Source organism: Thrips palmi, unplaced genomic scaffold (assembly GCF_012932325.1).
Source record: "Thrips palmi isolate BJ-2018 unplaced genomic scaffold, TpBJ-2018v1 HiC_scaffold_5, whole genome shotgun sequence".
NCBI classification, from domain to species: domain Eukaryota; kingdom Metazoa; phylum Arthropoda; class Insecta; order Thysanoptera; family Thripidae; genus Thrips; species Thrips palmi.
The window spans coordinates 3,777,717-3,796,321 of NW_023144632.1; the positions used below are offsets into that span (position 1 = coordinate 3,777,717).

Consider the following 18,605-nt stretch of genomic DNA (forward strand, 5'->3'; position numbering starts at 1 on the left):
TTGGTAAACTATGCAGTAAATTCATACGATCCGTCCATAGAAAAATCGAAAAATGGCCAGATTTAGAATCAGGATGATGATGATGACCCCCTTAAACCTTGAAAAATTAAGGTCACCCACCTTGAATCACTGAATCTGCCCCTGCAAAGTTCGAAACATGGCCAGATTTAGGATCAGTGACCCTTGAAAACTGATATGGGAAGTTTTGACCCGGTATGCTCGAAAAATAAAATTTACCCCCCTTGTATCACTGGATCTGCCCCAGAAAAATTCAAGACATGGCCAGATTTGGAATCAGCGACCACCAAAACCTAGGGTACGGAGTTTAAGCGCGGATTGCTCTAAAATTAAAATCTACCCCCTTATATCTCCGGATCCGCCCCTGAAAAGTTCGAAATATGATCAGATTTAGAATCAGCGACCCCAAAAACATGAAATACGGATGAATGATGTTTTTCGGACAAGTAATTCAGTTGTAATGACTTTTTCCCGTCAAAAGTGGTCTTTCCGCCCACTGTGGGGCGTGGCGGGCATCACATGCCCCTGTAGATAGGCAAAATATACACAATTCCCCCCTCCCTGTCGAGCTTCATATAACAAAGTACAAAATTAATTTGTCTTACGTACGTATGCTCTCGTTTGTGGTCTCCAAGTACGGAGATTGCGAACTCCGCACCTCCGCATTTCAGGTGTGGAGTTCCCCACGCACAGTGGGCCAGAAGACCGGTGGAGGCGGACAAAACTATAGACGCGTTTTGAGCTCCAGAGTCGCTAAACAAGCCTCGAACTGAACGTGTGATCCCACCGAATGGATCCCTCGTTCGGGGAGCAATCTATTGGTGGGGTGACACGTTCGGTTCGAGTCTCATTTGCCGAGTCTGGATCCCAGAACGCGTCTCGAAGTTTGGCCGCTTCCACCGGCCCTCTGTGCGACGCGCCGCCCCGCCACGCCTCGCGTTGTTTTTCCGAGTAAAGCGTCCTCCCCTCGGCACTCAGTGGGCCCCGCCGCCGCGCCAAAGGGCGAGAGCCGAGCCCGGTGTACATCGTTTGTCCGTCCGACGTTTGTCCGTCCTGCCGAAATTTGTCCGCCCTCCCCTTCGCTTAAATTTTTGTCCGCCCGACGTTTGTCCGCCCGACGTTTGTCCGCCCGACGTTTGTCCGCCCGACGTTTGTCCGATCTCATTTCAGGAAAGAAGGAGGGGGAGAGTATAAATATTCCACGACGTCAGTGACAGATTAGTCGTCGGGATGGACGAAGGGGAGGCGGCCACGCTGGGTTGCCTACCTCCGAGGCGGGCGGGTCCGGAAAGGAGCCTGTCCGTGTCACTCCCACCAAAGTAGGGGTGGGAGCGTCTTTGATGCCCCCTGGCAGCCGATGGGGCCGGCATTTGGGTCGGCCACCAGAACTTCCAGGTTCCCGCTGGAGGTCCTTGGCGTGGTCCTCAGGCCGAGCGAGCTTGGTGCTGTAGTGCAGGGCGACCAGGCTCAGCGCCAACAGCAGGCCGCCGAAGCAGACGCAGGCTATGAGTCAGCGAGCGCGGTACTGCCCTGCCCGGCGCGGGTCGTTGACGGCCACGTCACTGACATCCCCACGTCCCAAAAGGGCCCGCCATCAGAGGTGCCCACGGGACCCTAAAAGGTCTTGGCGGCCTGGCCCGAGTCCCGGGGACCCTCTACCGGGTGCCCAGAGGCGAGGTGACCAGGACGAACATCATAAGTGGTGGACACCGCACCGCGGCGCACTTGCGCCATCCTTGGTAGTACTCTACTTTGGGTACGACGAGAGTGGGCACTCGTGGCCTCAGCACCGTGCTGCAGCTTGACCACCGCCAGGTCGTGCAGCGACGTTCTGGCGGCCGCGGGGCCTTGGCGACAGTGGCGGTGCACTTCTTGTTTGGGCGGCGCTGTGCGTCTGGTCGCCCTGCACTACAGCACCAAGCTCGCTCGGCCTGAGGACCACGCCAAGGACCTCCACAGCGGGAACCTGGAAGTTCTGGTGGCCGGCCCAAATGCCGGCCCCATCGGCTGCCAGGGGGCATCAAAGACGCTCCCACCCCTACTTTGGTGGGAGTGACACGGACAGGCTCCTTTCCGGACCCGCCCGCCTCGGAGGTAGGCAACCCAGCGTGGCCGCCTCCCCTTCGTCCATCCCGACGACTATCTGTCACTGACGTCGTGGAATATTTATACTCTCCCCCTCCTTCTTTCCTGAAATGAGATCGGACAAACGTCGGGCGGACAAACGTCGGGCGGACAAACGTCGGGCGGACAAACGTCGGGCGGACAAAAATTTAAGCGAAGGGGAGGGCGGACAAATTTCGGCAGGACGGACAAACGTCGGACGGACAAACGATGTAGACTCGCCGAGCCGAGCCGTCCGCAGCAGAAGCCCTCTTACCTTTGAATGCTTCTCCTTCCCGCAGACTCATTCCGAGAATCATTTCCGTCGCCGCTCTGTCTGCCTCGCGGGGCGTCCCGCATGAGTGCCAGAGCGGCGACTCTTGGAATGGCGGCGCGAGGCGCCGGGCGAGCTTCCCGCAGTGCTTTGCGACGCGAGGATTTCCACCTGAGAGGGCGCGGCTTTACTTGGGCAGTGTGTCGGGCGGGCGCCGCGTTTGCGGCCAAATTGCGGGGGGGGGGGGGGGTTGAGGTGGGGCGGCGTCGTTTGAGACAGAGGAGACGTCTTTGTGTAGTAAGGCGTAGACAACCGTAGTCGCGCAAAGCTGAAACTGCAATGGCACTGAAAGATTGAATGGTGAGGATTGTGACCTACACGCAAAAAAATAAATCGATTTAGAGCTAAAAAGTTAGCACCAGTGCTAATTTATCTAGCTCTGTAGGCCCAGCAAAATTTTTAGCTGCACAGCTAAAAATTATTAGCTGGGTAAATTTAGCTATGGAGAAAATGGAGATTAGTGGCATTGAAAACAACTCTGGCTGCATTAGCATTGTAGAATTCTTCATGATTGTGATATTTATTAGAAGGTGCGGGATTTTCTGTCTAAGACGGACCAGTCGTCCTGAGGCGTAAGGCTCCTCCGCGAGGGGGTATGCACTCGCGTAATAGTCGGTTCACTCTATCTGTAATAGCTTGCGTAATAATACGCGTAATAGTCGCGTAATAGCCGAAATTGTCAAAATTTTATCAATTTTGGTGTGTTTTAGGCCGTTTTTAGCTAAATTCCGATTAATTTGTGGCGTAATAGAGCGTAATAGCGTAATAGTCGGTACACAGGTTCAGAGAGCGCATACCCCCTCGCTCCTCCGGGACAGTCGTGTCTCAAGGGACTTTAAAAATTGCTGACCATGGGTGATGTCACGGTGAGAACGCGGGGAGCATCCGTTCCCCGACTAACCCATCTCTCACTGCTAGCCATCAGCGCGAGCGAAGCGCCACGGAACGAACGTAGCCTTGCCCTATCTCCTAAACATTTTTGCTGCATTGTAAATCCCATTTTTGCAGCCATTGATTAGCACTGCAGCAAACTGAAGTAGCTGAATCCTCCAGAAATATAGGTTCCGGGAAAGCCGATCTCCGGCAGACCCTCAACTAAAGGAGCAGCGCTACTCAGCAGAGAGGTCGCTAGCAGAGTTGCAATTTTTTTAGCTGTGGTGCTAAAAAACGCCAACTAAGAAAGTTAGCTCTGGACTGACTTTTATTTTTTTGCGTGTACTTTTGGCTACAAAACTTTCTCACCGGCTCGTTTGGCATACTATATCGTATCGCCTGTCCTATGTGACATCACTGGTGAAACAAAGGCATAAAAATTATGCCCTTAAAGGGCGTAAACGATTTACGCCCTTAAAGGGCATAAATGCCTTTGGGAAGTTAATGCCTTTGGGAAGGGCATTAAAATTTTGCTTGAAATTCCCATACCATTTACGCCCTTCCCAAGGGCATAAAACGATTTATGCCCTTGCAAGGGCGTAAAAGAGCATTTATGCCCTAAAGGGCGTAATTTTTATGCCTTTGTTTCACCAGTGATGGAGAGGAGAAACATTCCACCACACGGCGAGAATTCTGATCATTCCGACTGCCAGGGGTCAACACTTTCCCACTGAAATTCGAAGGGTGAGACATCTGACCGATTTTCGGTGATACAAAAAGTATGACCGAAAAACGGTCATACTTAAATGTGTGACCAAAAAAAGGTCAGACATCAGTGAGACTGGCTATTGTTTAGCTTGGGGATATATCAGCCTTTACCCGTGATACACTATAAAGTATGACCGTTTTTCGGTCATACATCGCAGTATGGACCTTTTTCCGGTCTTACATTTCAGTATGACCCTTTTTCGGTCGTACATTTCAGTAAGACCGTTTTAGGGGTCAAAAGTCTGACCTTTCTATTTTCAGCGTTAACTCTGGAGCTCACACTGAAAAACCAAACGTGGTCTAGACCGCATCATTGGTGTGGTCAAATGGATGCCATTTTGACCGCATCAGTTGGTGTGGTCTAGACCACGTTTGGCCACGTTTGGTGTGGTCTAGACCACACTTAACGCCCCAAACGTGGTCTAGACCACACCAACTGATGCGGTCAAAATGGCATCCATTTGACCACACCAGTTGGTGCGGTCTAGACCACGTTTGGTTTTTCAGTGCAATACGCGTCTAGAGTTTTGGCCGCCTGCACCGGTCTCCGCCGTGGTCCACGCGCCATGTTGTGTCAACAGTCCGCAAATTCGTTGCGTAAAACCGGAAACGTAATCAAGGCTCGACCCTAATCAGCCCGCGGTGACTTTTTGCGGGACGCAACTCGCACGGAAAAAAAATATTTCGCTATTTTAGCGAACATCTGTTTGCTGAAGGAAAATTCGCTGGAATAACGAGCAAATTCGCTATTTCAGGGCATTTAGGACTCTGATGTAGCGAACTCTTGTTCGCTGTTCTACCGATAAGTTTTTCCTTACTAACGCAACGAACATGTTTGCTAGATATGCTAAAAGTGTTCGCCAACATTGGATTCATGCGTGTTTTGTACCTTGTGGGGCTTTCTAAGCCAAGAGGAGGACTCTAGCCAATTCCCACAGTATGTCTTGGTGGTCTGAGGGTACACTGAGAATCCAAACGCTATGAGTATAGCGTCAATTGGTGCAATACAAAAGCATTGCACATGAAGTGCAATGCCTCCAAATTCCCATGCATTAGCATAAGGCCTTTTCGGGAAGCATTGCACCAAAGGTGCAATATGGCTGTGGCATTGCACGTATGGTGCGATATCACAGCGCATTGCACCATACGTGCTATACTCATAGCGTTTGGAATCTCAGTGTACAGCACGAATCTCAGAACCTGTAAGTTGAAGGTTCGATTCCAGCTCGGAGTGGGCGAGAGAAGATAATTGTATCCTGGTTGAGGGTAGAAGACCGCTCTAAATCGTCTTCCTACCATCTTTTTGTGACAAGACTACGAAATCATTGTCATTATATCAGCGAAAATTGTTACCTATCCCAGCAAACAAAATGTAGGTGAAAAATTTTCGCTGTAATAGCAAACAAATTCTTTGCGCCATTAGCAGGTGACAAAAATTCGCTGAAATAGCAAAAAATTCGCTAGATTAGCGAAATCTTTTTTTTCCGTGCGCCGTCGTGCTGCCCTTGCCGGCCTTGCCCTGCAGGGCTGCGCTGTTACAGTATTTAACAGCACTGCCTCCTACACTGTACTCGGCGGGGCACGAGGCCGGGCCGCACGCGCGCTTCTTCTTAAATATTCAAAGCGAAAACACGATACGTCGTCGTCTCGGTCGTCGTCGTCGCTGTGACTTTGGTGTGGGCGGGTCGGGAATAGCACTGCCCGCGCACGGCGCGTGGCACCGCACGCGCACCGGAAGGGGGGGGGTTAGGTTAGGTTAGGTTAGGTTAGGTTGGGGGGGGGGGCACAACTGCCATATACACTAGGGTGGAGCGATGGGTCTAAAATTGAAAAATTCTTTCACAGAAATGGGACCTTTACTGTAAGACTAGTGCCAAAACAGTTTGGCAGATGGCGGAAAACATCAAAATACAGGAAAAACAACGATTTTCACGCCGTTTTTTGACAAAAACGGCCTTTGCCAAAGACCTTGTCCGAAAGCTCCCCCCAATAATTCACAGCATTCGGACATATTCCGCACCAAAAGCGAGATAGGGCATGTCAAATTTGTCCCTGGTTCCAATGTTATGCTCGTAAAAGTGTAATTTTCGACGTTTAGACCCATTTTTGAGGCCTCTGATGGGCAAGAAGGAGGCGGCCCCGGCCAAAACTGTTTCGGCACTAGTCTTATAGCATCCTAAGGGGCCCATTTCTGTGAAAGAATTTTCGATTTTAGACCCATCGCTCCACCCTACCCCGTAAGTGCGAGGGAGAAAGCGCGACGAAAGGGGCTCTCAGTAGAGAGACCAAATGAGCGGACACTGCTGTCGGCGGCTGTCGGCATGTGTTGCGAGCCGAAGCATTTTTCGGCTTCCGAAGATACCCGAACTCGTCGCCGAACGCTCGTTGAAACCTCTGTTTCCGGATCGACACCCGCCTTTTTCGGAAGCAGGCCAACAGGGACCCCCGCCTCACCCCTCGCCCGGCATCTGTCACAAACCCTCTCGACAGGTGCTGCCCTCTAGCGGCTGTCGTTCGGCTCCGAGCGACCCGTCGGCCGCCCTTCGGGTCGCTTCGGCGTCCGAGCCTGGCGAGCTTTGCCGTGTCCGCCCGCCCGGCTCGGCACGAAACGGAGCCGAACGAGCCGAAGCTCGCACCTTCGTTTGTTTCCGGACAAACGGACAGCCAAGTCCGCTCGTTTGGTCTCTCTACCACAGGGGGGGGGGGGGGGGGGGGGGTACTTTTCTTACCCTGTACTTTTCTTCCCCAACTTACCTCTAATACTACGCTTTAGTTTTACCAGTGCATCCAAGAGCATTTCATCAAGGTGATACACACGCCCTTGGATTGAGAACTCATTTTTGTCAGTGTGCCGCCCCAGGCACGCTCACGTTGGCTTCAACATTCGCGCCACGTGGCTGACGGCGCCGACGCGGTCCTGGCCGCCGTAGAGGCCGTCGCCGGCCGTCGCCGGCCGATCGAAGAGTCTTTTCGTCGCTCCTTCGCACTCACTCTCCGTAAGGGTGCGAGAGAGACAGAGCGACAAACTGATCTCACTCGGCGCTGCGGCGCGCCGCCATGCAAAATGGATCGGCAGTGCGGTGCTGGACGGGCGGCGGGGGCGGCCAACGAACTGGCTCCGAAGTCCCGTGTGTGGGTGCGAGAGAGACATCACGTTGAAATCCACGTCTCACAGTGGGCCAGAAGACCGGTGGAGGCAGCCAAAATTCCAGACGCTTTTTGAGTTTCACAGTCGCTTAACAGGACTCGAACCGAGCAGGTGGTGGCCCCACCTATGGATTCCTCGTTCGGAGAGCAATCCATTGCACTGTGCGAAAAAACCACAGTGAATCCCGTTAATTTTTTTGCCGGGATTTACTGTAGTTCAGAACACAGGATTTACCGTGCCTGGCTACAGTATCTACTGTACCTGGTACAGGATATTCCGTACTCCACCCCTGTGGTACAGTAAATCCCGTACAAAGTACAGTAGATCCTGTTAAAAAAGTACAGTAAATCCTGTACTCTGAACTACAGTGACAGCTGTACTAATCACTGCAGGATTTACTGTGATTTTTTCCCACAGTGTGGTGCGGTCACACGTTCGGAATGAGTCCCATTAGCGACTCTGGTGAACGGGTTTTTCCGTTTTCACAGTTTGTTGACAAGAGGGTGAAAGCTGCAGACTGATTCCAAGAGTCCTTTTCGTCGCTCCGTCTCTATCGCGCTCATGGGGCGTGGGGTGCGAGAGAGACAAAACGACTCTCGGAATCCGTCTGCTGAGTCGGTGGGTGGTTCCCGACGGGGCGGCGGTTTCGCAATGTTAGGTTTTCCGGTTCGGGAGAGACTCTAGCCTCGGTGCAGGTCCGAGGTCTGGACGAGGCCTCCTGCCTCAGGAAATGAAGTTCGGCCTGAAGCTCGACTTTCATCTTGTTGCGCGGCCTGGTGGGCCATCGACGTCCCGGTCGCCGACCTCGTGGACACGCGGAGCAACAGGGGTGGATCCGGACGCGGGGGTTGGGGGTAGGGGTGGGGGTGGCGCAAAAGTTGCCTGCACTGTCAAACCAACCTGGTGCGGAGTAATTCGCCAATTCGCCACAGAAAGACGCGTGGTGTTTGCAGTCTCCGCACTTCAAGTGCGTAGTTGCTCACAGAGCCCCTATCTGCCGCGACTAAACAGCGCGGCCTCACTCGTGTAAATTTTGTCAGAATGTCAGAAACATGTCTGAAATCCTGATCAAAATTCGCGCACCTCTAAAAGCTGAAATTCTGAAAAATTACTCTGAAATTGATGGTTTGAATTCTACAGAATGTCATAGGGGGTTTTCAGCTTGCAGAGGTGCGCGAATTTTGATCAGGTTTTCAGACAGGTTTCTGACATCCGGACAAGATCTACCCGAGTGCTCCCGATCGCTGTCCTGCTGCTCCATGGCCGCGCCCCCCGCGGGCCTCGCTCCAGGGGGAATCATTATGCTGTGTCGGAGACTGCTTGTCGGCCGTCCGTCCCGCGTTGCTTCTCGTTTACTTAGTTGGCCAACTTGGGGCCCAGCCTGACCTTCTGGAATCCTGGCACACGGCCCATTGACTCTCCTTCCTCGAACTCTGAACTCTGGCGCCCACGCCTGGCAGCATGGCGCCGCGGTGGGGGCCTAAACACGGCCAGTTTTCCGCCTCGAGCCACAAGGGGCCTTGTTATAGTGAGTGGTCAGCCCCCTCCCCCCCCCCCCCCCCCCCCCCTCCCAGAGGCTACCTCAGCAGCCCGATTCAAAGGAACAACGCCCACCTGCCAGTGCACCTTAGTGTTTGGTAGTGTGTGTGTGTGAGAGAGAGAGACACAGAGAGAGAGAGCGCGTGCCCTGCGCCCCCAAGCCAAGCGGGGCCCGACGAGTTGCCGGCGCAGCGGAGCGGAACAGATTGTGGAGAACTGCATGGCGTTGATAGAGGAGCAGGAGGCAATGGTCCAGTGTGGTGGTCTTCTCCAAACTGAAAAATCAGAATTCATCTGCGGAATTCTGTTTTGGATGACGTTTTGTGTTCTTTCGCCCGTCAACTTTGTCGCAGTGGCGGATCCAGACGCGGCTTATGGGGGGGGGGGGCAAAGTAGCACTTTTTGGCTACTTACAGAGGCAGGGTAGCGCTTTTTGCCTACCTTTCAGGTGGGCTAGGGGCTATGGGAGGGGGGCAAAACCCCCACTGCCCCCCTGTATCAGCGCCTGCTTTGTTAGCCCTGATTTCCAAGTATGCACCTTTACAGTGGCACCCCTCGAGGTGGTGTGCTGGGCAGTCTTTCAAACTAACAGCCACCTGCCTGAGCCTCTGCCCGCCGCCACCGTCCGAAAGGGCGAGCGGCTGCACCCCGCAGTCGCCCCTGAGTCGTTTTCGTCGCTCTGTCCCTCTCGCACCCACACGGAACGACACACGAGTGCGAGGGAGACAGAGCGACGAAAACGACTCTCAGTCTGCTGTCCACTCCTGCCCACTCGCCCCCTCCCCGCGCGGTGCGCTAACCACACAGACGCTTCCGCGGGGAAATTGAAGCTGTCACCCCGCAAGCAGTAAGGCCCTCCGTCCGAGGACTCGGGGGCGGGGCGGGGCGGGGCGGGGCGCGCTGTGGACGCGTGCCGTCCGAGCGTCGCGTCGACTTGCCGGCAAGGCGGCGCCGGCCGGGCCGGGCGGTCCCGAAGAGTGGCGCTTATGCGTCGCGTCGCCCTCGCACACCTACGCGGGACGCCCCATGAGTGTGAGAGAGACGGCGTGCCACGCACTATACACCACTGATCGGAATCGGTTTAGAGAGAGAGAGAGAGTGGACGGGAGCGCTCGGCCTTCCTCCTCAATCATTGCCGCCTTTTCTCGTCCTGCCGACTGATTCCGAGAGCCGTTTTCGTCGCTCTGCCTCTCTCGCACTCACGGGGCGCCCCGTTGGGGTGCGAGAGAGACAGAGCGACGAAAACGGCTCTCGGAATCAGCCCGCATTGCAGCAATTAGAGTCTTTCTTTAGCCGTCCGCTCGGCCGCGGGGCTGTCGGTGCTAACTGCTGGGCCGTGTTCCCGGGGCGGCAGACTGATTCCGAGAGTTGTCTTCGTCGCTCTGTCTGTCTCGCACTCATGGGGCGTCCCGTATAGGTGCGAGAGAGACAGAGCGACGAAAACGTCTCTCGGAATCGGTCTGCCACCTGGGCCCGGTCCGGTCGGGCGTCGCGACGCGCTTGCTTCGCTGCCCTGCCCAGTAAGGGTGAAAGAGAGAGACAGACAGACAGACAGACAGACAGACAGACAGACAGACAGACAGACGGACAGACAGACAGACAGACAGACAGACAGACAGACAGACAGACAGACAGACAGACAAACAGACAGACAGACAGACAGACAGACAGACAGACAGACAGACGGACGGACGGACGGACAGACAGACAGACAGACAGACAGACAGACAAACAGACAGACAGACAGACAGACAGACAGACAGACGGACGGACGGACAGACAGACAGACAGACAGACAGACAAACAGACAGACAGACAGACAGACGGACGGACGGAGGACGGACGGACGGACGGACAGACAGACAGACAGACACTCCCCGGACGAAAGCGCGCCCGAAACGCACTGTCTCGGAATGACCCTTCTGAAGTGGTGCCTGCTTGCTCTGTTCCAGCTGGCCAAGCTGATGTCCTTCACCTGGAACGCGGGCTTCTTCATGTGCAAGGCGGTGCACTACATGCAGAACGTGTCCGCCATGTGCTCCGTGTTCACGCTCACGGCCATGAGCATCGAGAGGTGAGTTCTCCGTCGCCATTCGACGAATGTGACGTCATACGTCGACGAATGAGAACACTGGTAAAACTAAAGCATGACTGTATGCTTGAGTCATGCATAGAAACGCCAAACAAAGCCTAAAAAACATTTCAAAATTGTGAAATTTATGAGTTTTGTAAGGTGATGTGTTCAGTGATCATGAGTACACTCTTTAAAAAAAGTCTTCATGGCAAAATAGTGGCGGAAATTTTCGTCAGTGTGGTCAATGGACCATTCCATTACAAATTGATGACATTTAGGACATCATCAAAGCTGCTATTACGTATTGCATAGGCGTGACGAAAATGTCATCAAAGGGTTAGGGGTTAACGTTCTTGTGAGGAAAAGCATAGCCTTGAAATTTTCATCAAGTGACAAACCAGGGGGCGGCAACGACCTAGAAGGCGCGTGAAGCCATGCGCGAGTGAGGTGCAGGGGTAACTTATTTTGCTTCGATTGTAAGATCTAGCCCGTTGATTGCAAAACGCTTTCCACAGATCGAAAGAGCACAAAATTTGGGGTGCATCAGGCCTAAAAGACTGCGCAATACTTCCAATTCAACCGAACACAAGGGCGAAATCATTTACGTCAACATAGCGCATTCGAGTTATTTCCTCAATTTTGTGATTTTTGTGTTTTTCGGTGATTTTACTGCTCCTTAATATTAGGTAAGGGGGAGTTTCGAGAAGAGCAATAAGCCTAATGCACCCTATATTTCAAGCCCTTTCCATCGGTGCAAAGTGTTTTGAAAAACACAGTCTAGTTTTCGTAATCTCGAACAAGTGCGCAACCTCTGTACTGACGGCGCGAGCATCGCTTCACGCTCTCCCTAGGCCGTTGCCACTCCCTGGACAAACCAATCATTTTCGCAGTGCATGCGATGCATGCATGCATGGAGGCAGAGGGTGAGTCCAGCAATTTTTTTGAGGTCGCACTCTCTCGCCCCTTTGCTGCCTCGCCACAAAGAGACTGGCTGATGACGGCAATGTGCGAGTGGAGGGGAGGGGAGGGAGGGGAGGGAGGGGAGGGGAGGGTGACGCTGCGGTTCGTGTGCGCGTCAAGTCCCCCTAATGGAGGCACGGCAGCATGGACCGCAAGTCCACGAAAGGGTGACTGTTGTTGTTGTTTTTGTTGTTTATCGCTGATGGTGGTCATGGTGTTGCATAACACTTCCCGTCGTGTCTGCGCGTGTCAACACGTCATATTTTTTTTCAAATCGCTTTTTGTTTTTGAAAAAAAAATTTGGGAAACATTACGTTGATTGTTCGGTGAAGTGAAGTGATTGGAACCACACTGGTAAAACAAAGGCATAAAAATTACGCCCTTTAGGGCATTAAAAACTCTTTTACGCCCTTGCAAGGGCATAAATCGTTTTATGCCCTTGGGAAGGGCGTAAATGGTATAGGAATTTCAAGCAAAATTTTAATGCCCTTCCCAAAGGCATTAACGATTTATGCCCTTTAAGGGCGCAAATCGTTTACGCCCTTAAAGGGCATAATTTTTATGCCTTTGTTTCACCAGTGCAACCGCATTTTCGCTTCGGTCGGGAATCGTCGAAAATAATCCAACTCATGGGGCGGACGGCGCGGCGTGCAAATATGACGTCATCACTTTGGATGGGAGGGCGGTTCTGGGATGACAGTCCTATCTGAAACACAGAAGATGTTGATTAAACCGATTGCGGACGTGGGGGCGAATGGTGTCAAAAAGGAGGCCTGAAAGTGATGACATGATATTTCCACGACGCCCACGTTGCTTTCTGTCGAGCGACTCAGAAGATCGGTTTGTTGCTCTGTCTCTCTCGACGGAGAGCCCCATGAGTGCGACAGAGCGACGAAAACGACTCTCGGAATCAGCCTGCTGGCTGAAGGGAACGGGCTCCGAAGCGGAAGGCTTCGACCAATCAGAGACCTCCATCCCGTCCCCTTCGTCCCACGTGCGCCGCCCCAGCGGCCCCAGCAGGGCGCACCGCCGCACACCGCAGGGCTGCCGCAACTTCCACCCATTTTTCTAGCGGAGTGTTTATTGCTTTTATTGAGTGGGAAAGTGTGACGCGGGCGAGCCTCGCGGGGTGTCCCGCCCCGCCCCGCCCCACCTCACCCAACCCCACCTCACCCCGCCCCACCTCACTCCGCCCCACCCCCGCCGTGCCCAGCGCGACCGATTTGCCGGGGCCGATTTGGTGGTGCGTTATTGTTATTGGACTTGCGGGGCATGTTTGTGTGCTGTGGGCCCCAAAGACGCAGACTTACGGCCCGCGCCGTGCCGTGCCGTGCCGTGCCGTGCCGTGCCACGCCGTGCCGTGCCGTGGCGTGGCGCGCGTGTGCCGGTAGGGCGCACGGTGACGCGCGGCACCCCGCGACGCGAGCAAGCCTCTGGCAGCGTCTGCTCACTGTAAAACATAGGGTGGAAACTCCGCACTTGGAATGCGGAGGTGAGAAATTCGCAGCCTCCGCTCCGCACTTGAAAGTGCACTGTTAGAAAAAAAGTCCGTAAATTTACGGAGAAAGTTACTCTAATTTTGGGAATGGAGGCTCCGTAAATTTTCCATCTTTTTACGGAGATTTTCCATATTTTTACGGAGATTTTCCGTATTTTTACGGAGATGAACCGCATTTTTGCAGAAATAAACGCATTTTAACGGTTTACTTCCCTCCTTCTACCTCCGATTTTAATGCAAACAGTGTCCTTTTAGACGAAAGTGATATTCTCCAAAACTGTTTGAAGATCCACTTGACCACATGCCAGGATCGGATAAATGGACGGAAACCCAAAGGCGAGGTCGCTTTAGGGAAGGCGTACTCTTGGAACACCTAATCAGTTGGTCACCTAACCCATCGATAACGTGAATTAGTCTGTTCTTTTTGATAAGTAGGGCTTCTATTTCATTTATATACATAACTTCCATATTTTTACGGAGAAAATCCATAATTCATAAAAACGGAGATCTCCGTTAAAAAAAATGGACAGTCTCCGTTAAATTTCCGTATTTTTACGGAGTTTTCTGACAGTGTGTAGGAGTTAGCAGTCTCCATCACAGGTGTAAATGGGATCAGGATTTTCTGATCACCTAGCGCTGATCACTTTCTGGATCAGAAAATTGAAGATCAGGAAAAAACCTGATGCTTTTTCGAACACCTTTTCTGATGTTTTTTTTCCTGATTCCTGATCACGTTTCTGATCAGCGTGGCTCTGATCACCTCGGGTCTGATCACCACTGGAGTAGAATCAGAAATTGTATTATCAGAAATGTAACGATATCTGACTCAGGATATTTTCACGGTCGTGAAAGGTACGGAGATGAGGCAAACGGCTCTAGGGGGTCGAAACTGAGTCCGATCCAATTCTGCAATCCGTTTCACGCTAGCTCGCCATCAGCTCTCAAAATGCCAGAAGATATGGTCTAAATTTCATGACCTTGAAAATGCCCTAGCCAAATGTCGCGAACATACCGCTCACCAAATTTGAAACCAAAATTCCGAAAACTTTCTGTTTTACAGGCATCTAGATTTTTGAGACATCACGATTTTCTGATAGTTTTGCATGTTATCAGAATGTCTATGTTTTCTGATGACTCTATTCTGATCACTGTCTGATCACTTTTCGGATCAGAAATTTTCCCTGATCAATAATTAGCGATCAGACTTTTTCTCTGATCATTTCACAGTTATCAGAAATTCTTGCAATTCTGATGCCAATTTTTCTGATAGTACGCCAATGATCAGAAAATCCCAAATTTTATCAGAAAAATGGGTAAATGATCAGAAAATCCTGATCCCATTTACACCTGTGTCCTTCAAGTGTGGTGTTCTCCACACTCGTGTAAATTTTATCACATGTCAGAAACACCTGTCTGAAAACCTGATCAAAATTCGCGCACCTCTGATTGAGAGCTGAAAACTTATTCTGACATTCTGTAACTCAAGCCATCAATTTTGGAATAATTTTTCAGAATGTCAGCTTTTGGAGGCGCGCGAATTTTGATAAGGATTTCAGACATGTTTCTGACATTCTGACAAAATTTACACGAGTGGCACGTTTTAGCACTATGCCAAGGGGCTCTATGAGCGATCCTACACTTGAAGTAAGGAGACTGCAACCTTCACGCGTCCAAGGAGAATCACTCTGCACCAGGCCACTTGGTTTGACAGTGCAGCTGGGCCGCAACAGTGTGCTTGTTTAAATGGTTTGAATGTCTACCCCGTTTTTCGTGGCCGGAATGCAAATAGTAAATCAGGGAAACAGTGAGCTCGCTTTTCTCACGTCTCATTTTTAATGAACAAGAAAAAGTGGCGAAACAAATTGGCAACTCAGGCCCGCCCCGCTATTCCTCGATTTATCGCATACTTGCGGACCAGACTTAATTAACTTTCGTTTCAACGTGGAAACGCGAAAAAATTTGGGCTCGGGCCCCGAAAATGGGGTTTAGGGGAGTTTGGCCCCTTTGGCCCTCCCTCAGCTCACTCAGCTCACTCGTCTGCTGGCGGTAGAGTGAAAAATTAAACGGCGCAGTACACTGAGAGTCTCTCTCCGCCTTTATCGCACCCTTCCATGGGCAACGCAAAGTGCGAGAGGGACAGAGCGACGATTACGACTCTCGGAGTCAGTTTGCCGAGTCGGAGTTTCGCTCGCCAAAATCGTTGTTGTCTTTTGATTCGCTTGTAGGGCAGCCTCGGCCCCGGCCAGCCGCGCACCGCCTTGCCAAAGAGAGAATTCTGATTAAATTAAATTAGTCGCTTTGGCCGCGCGAGCCAAGCGTGAGTGGGCGGCCTTGTCCTCGGCTAGCACTCCTAGGAGCTTTTCGCTGCTTTGCCAAAGCTTTCCCGAAGCTTTACCCAAGCTTCCCCAAGCTTTGCTGCAGCTTTCCCGAAGCTTTACCCAAGCTTTACTCAAGCTTTGCCGCAGCTTCTCCGAAGCTTTACCCTTGCTTTGCCCGAGTTTTGCCCATGCTTTACCCAAGCTTGTCCACGCTTTGACCAAGAATGCCCAAGATTTGCCCAAGCTTTATCGAAGATTTACCTAAGGCTTTGCCGAAGCATTGCCCAAGGCTTTGCCGTAGTATTGGTCAAGCTTTACCCAAGCTTTGGCCAAGCTTTACCGAAGCCTTGGCGAAGCTTTACCCCAGCTTTGCCCCAGCTTTACCCAAGTTTTGCCCTAGCTTTACCCAAGCTTTGCCCTAGCTTTACCCAAGCTTTGCCCTAGCTTTACCCAAGCTTTGCCCTAGCTTTACCCAAGCTTTGCCCTAGCTTTACCCAAGCTTTGCCCTAGCTTTACCCAAGCTTTGCCCTAGCTTTACCCAAGCTTTGCCCAAGCTTTACCCAGCCCAAGCTTTGCTCAAGCTTTCCCGCAGCTTTGCCCAAAGTTTGGCCGCCCTTTGATGCCGGCTTTATGTGCTCGTTGGCGGCACAATGATTGCTGGATTGATTTTCCGCCGCCGCGGAGTCGGCTCGGGTTTCGGGTGCGCGCAGCGCAACACCTTACAGCAGCTCGGCCCCGTCTCTCTCGCACTGCGTCCCGCGCCCCGTTGGGGTGCGAGGGAGAGAGCGCGACGCGTTCGGAAACTCGCGCCCTCTCTCGTGTCCGGAAGCGAAGCTGTTGGTGTCGGTGAACCGTGTGGGGACACTGTCAAACCGAGGGTGGAGAATTCCACATGCCCAAGTGTGGGAGTAATTCGCTCCGCATTATCGCCAACTTTTTGGCAGGCGCGGTTTTCCGGAGCCTCCGACAGAGAGGGGCGATTGAGTATATTTCAGCATGTGATGCTGGTTGCCTATTATCAGGCGTTTGGGGGATTTCGCAGGGGTGGGCGCGTGCCTCTTTAAAAGACATACACAGTTGTAGTTGTATCGCCAAAAAAAGTACTGAATTGTCGCCTTGGAATTCGGAGCGTATTCGCGGTTTCTCTCCTCTGCTCTCTCGACAGACTTCCCATTCCCCGCCCCGAGTGCTCGGCCGACTGACCCGGAAAGACTTGCCGCACAAATGCAACTCCTCTACGTCTCTCTCTCTCTCTCTCTCTCTCTCTCTCTCTCTCTCTCTCTCTCTCTCTCTCTCTCTCTCTCTCTCTTCCCCTTACTGGCTTGACTGCTCTGGCGACAGCGTCCATCCGTCCCGCACTGCAAAAGGAAAAGGATGATAATTATACTAACGAGGACTGGCCGGCCCAGCGGGCTGCGTTTTCTTCGCTCTGTCTCTCTCGCACCCCGACGGAACTCCCCGCGAGTGCGAGAGAGACAGAGCGAGGGAAGCCCGCGACGAGCAATTAGCGACCGACTGGAACCACTTCCAGCCGCAAGGTAAAAACGCCGCCCTGCGTTTCAAGAAAGAATGTCTCCCGGATTGATTTCCAAGGGCGTCCTGACCGAGAGTAATTGAAATTGTAATTGGCGCGGCGTTTTGTCATGCCTTAATTTGGCTGCCTGTCCGACCATTTTCCTTTCTAACCCCGCTCCGCCAACTTGGAAACAGGAAATCAGCCTCGCGACGAAACGACGAGAGACACGGCCCATCACTGAAAAACCGAACGTGGTCTAGACTGCACCAACTGGTGTGGTCAAATGGGTGCCATTTTGACCACATCAGTTGGTGTGGTCTAGACCACGTTTGGTGCCTTTGGTGCGGTCTAGACCGCACCAAACGTGGTCTAGACCACACCACTTGATGTGGTCAAAATGGCACCCATTTGACCACACCAGTTGGTGCGGTCTGGACCACGTTTGGTTTTTCAGTGATGGCCCACACTCTAAATGTCTTACAATGAAATTTGACCTGTGTTATTCGTATGTTGCGGTGAATTCGGCGCAAGCATAATACGACGCAATACTCCTTCGTAATACGAATCTTTTTTAGATTTTTCATTGTGAGATACAAAGAAAAACCTTCGTAATACGAAGAAAAACCACCTCCGTATTATCTTTGCGCCATTTTCTTCGTGGAAACATCTTCGTAAGATATTTAGAGTGCAAAGCACCGCGGCGAGCGGCATAGACAGAGCGGAGCGGAGCCAGACACACTGGGAAGCGTGGGCCGGCATTGCGTAATGCCCTCTCCCTCACTGTGAAACGAAATGTGGAGAATTCCACACGTGAAATGCGGAATAATGAGACTTTTCGTTTTCCACCATGCCAAGAGGTCGGGGCTCTTCGGTATGAGCCACTTCACCACTTTGACGTGTGGAGACTGCAAACTCCACACGTCCAAGTGTAAAGAATTACTCCGCACCAGGAAATGTGACAGTGGTCACACACCCGTGCCCCCCCCCCCTTTCCCCCTTTCCACACACACACACACACACACACACAAACACACGCGCACACACACTCACACACACGATGAGTGTGTGGGAGTGAGTTAGGGAAAGGGGAAACAAAGAAAGAAGCGGAAAGATGCCCGTCCGCTGGCCAGTGGCGGCATTAGTGTGCAAATATAAACATTAGTTCCCGCCTCGGCCCGCCTCGGCCGCTACGCGAAAGGCTTTGGCGCCCTCGGTCCTCGGTCCTTGGTCCTGCCGGAACACGGGCCTATGCAGGCCGAGTCCGAACGGTGCGTCGCCCTGTCTCTCTCGCTCGCATGGGCCGCTCCGTGAGGGTGCGAGAGAGACAGAGCGACCGTTCGGAACGAGAGCGGCGCGGCGGCGTGCTTCTTGCAAGATGTTGTTCGCGGCTTTGACGCGGCACTTCTGTGCAGCAGCCTGTTTTTGCGGGCGCCTTGCTTGCCCGCCCAGTCCCAAA

The 18,605-nt window shown here is 52.5% G+C and overlaps 1 protein-coding gene across 1 annotated transcript in view; it reads left to right on the forward strand.

Moving 5' to 3' along the window:
* LOC117651406 (gastrin/cholecystokinin type B receptor-like) overlaps positions 1-18,605 on the forward strand; it is a 71,172-nt gene that overhangs the window by 34,319 nt on the left and 18,248 nt on the right. Inside the window, exon 2 of the mRNA XM_034395441.1 lies at positions 10,736-10,857. Within this exon, the coding sequence (XP_034251332.1) occupies positions 10,736-10,857 (122 nt within the window). The remainder of the gene's footprint in view (positions 1-10,735; positions 10,858-18,605) is intronic.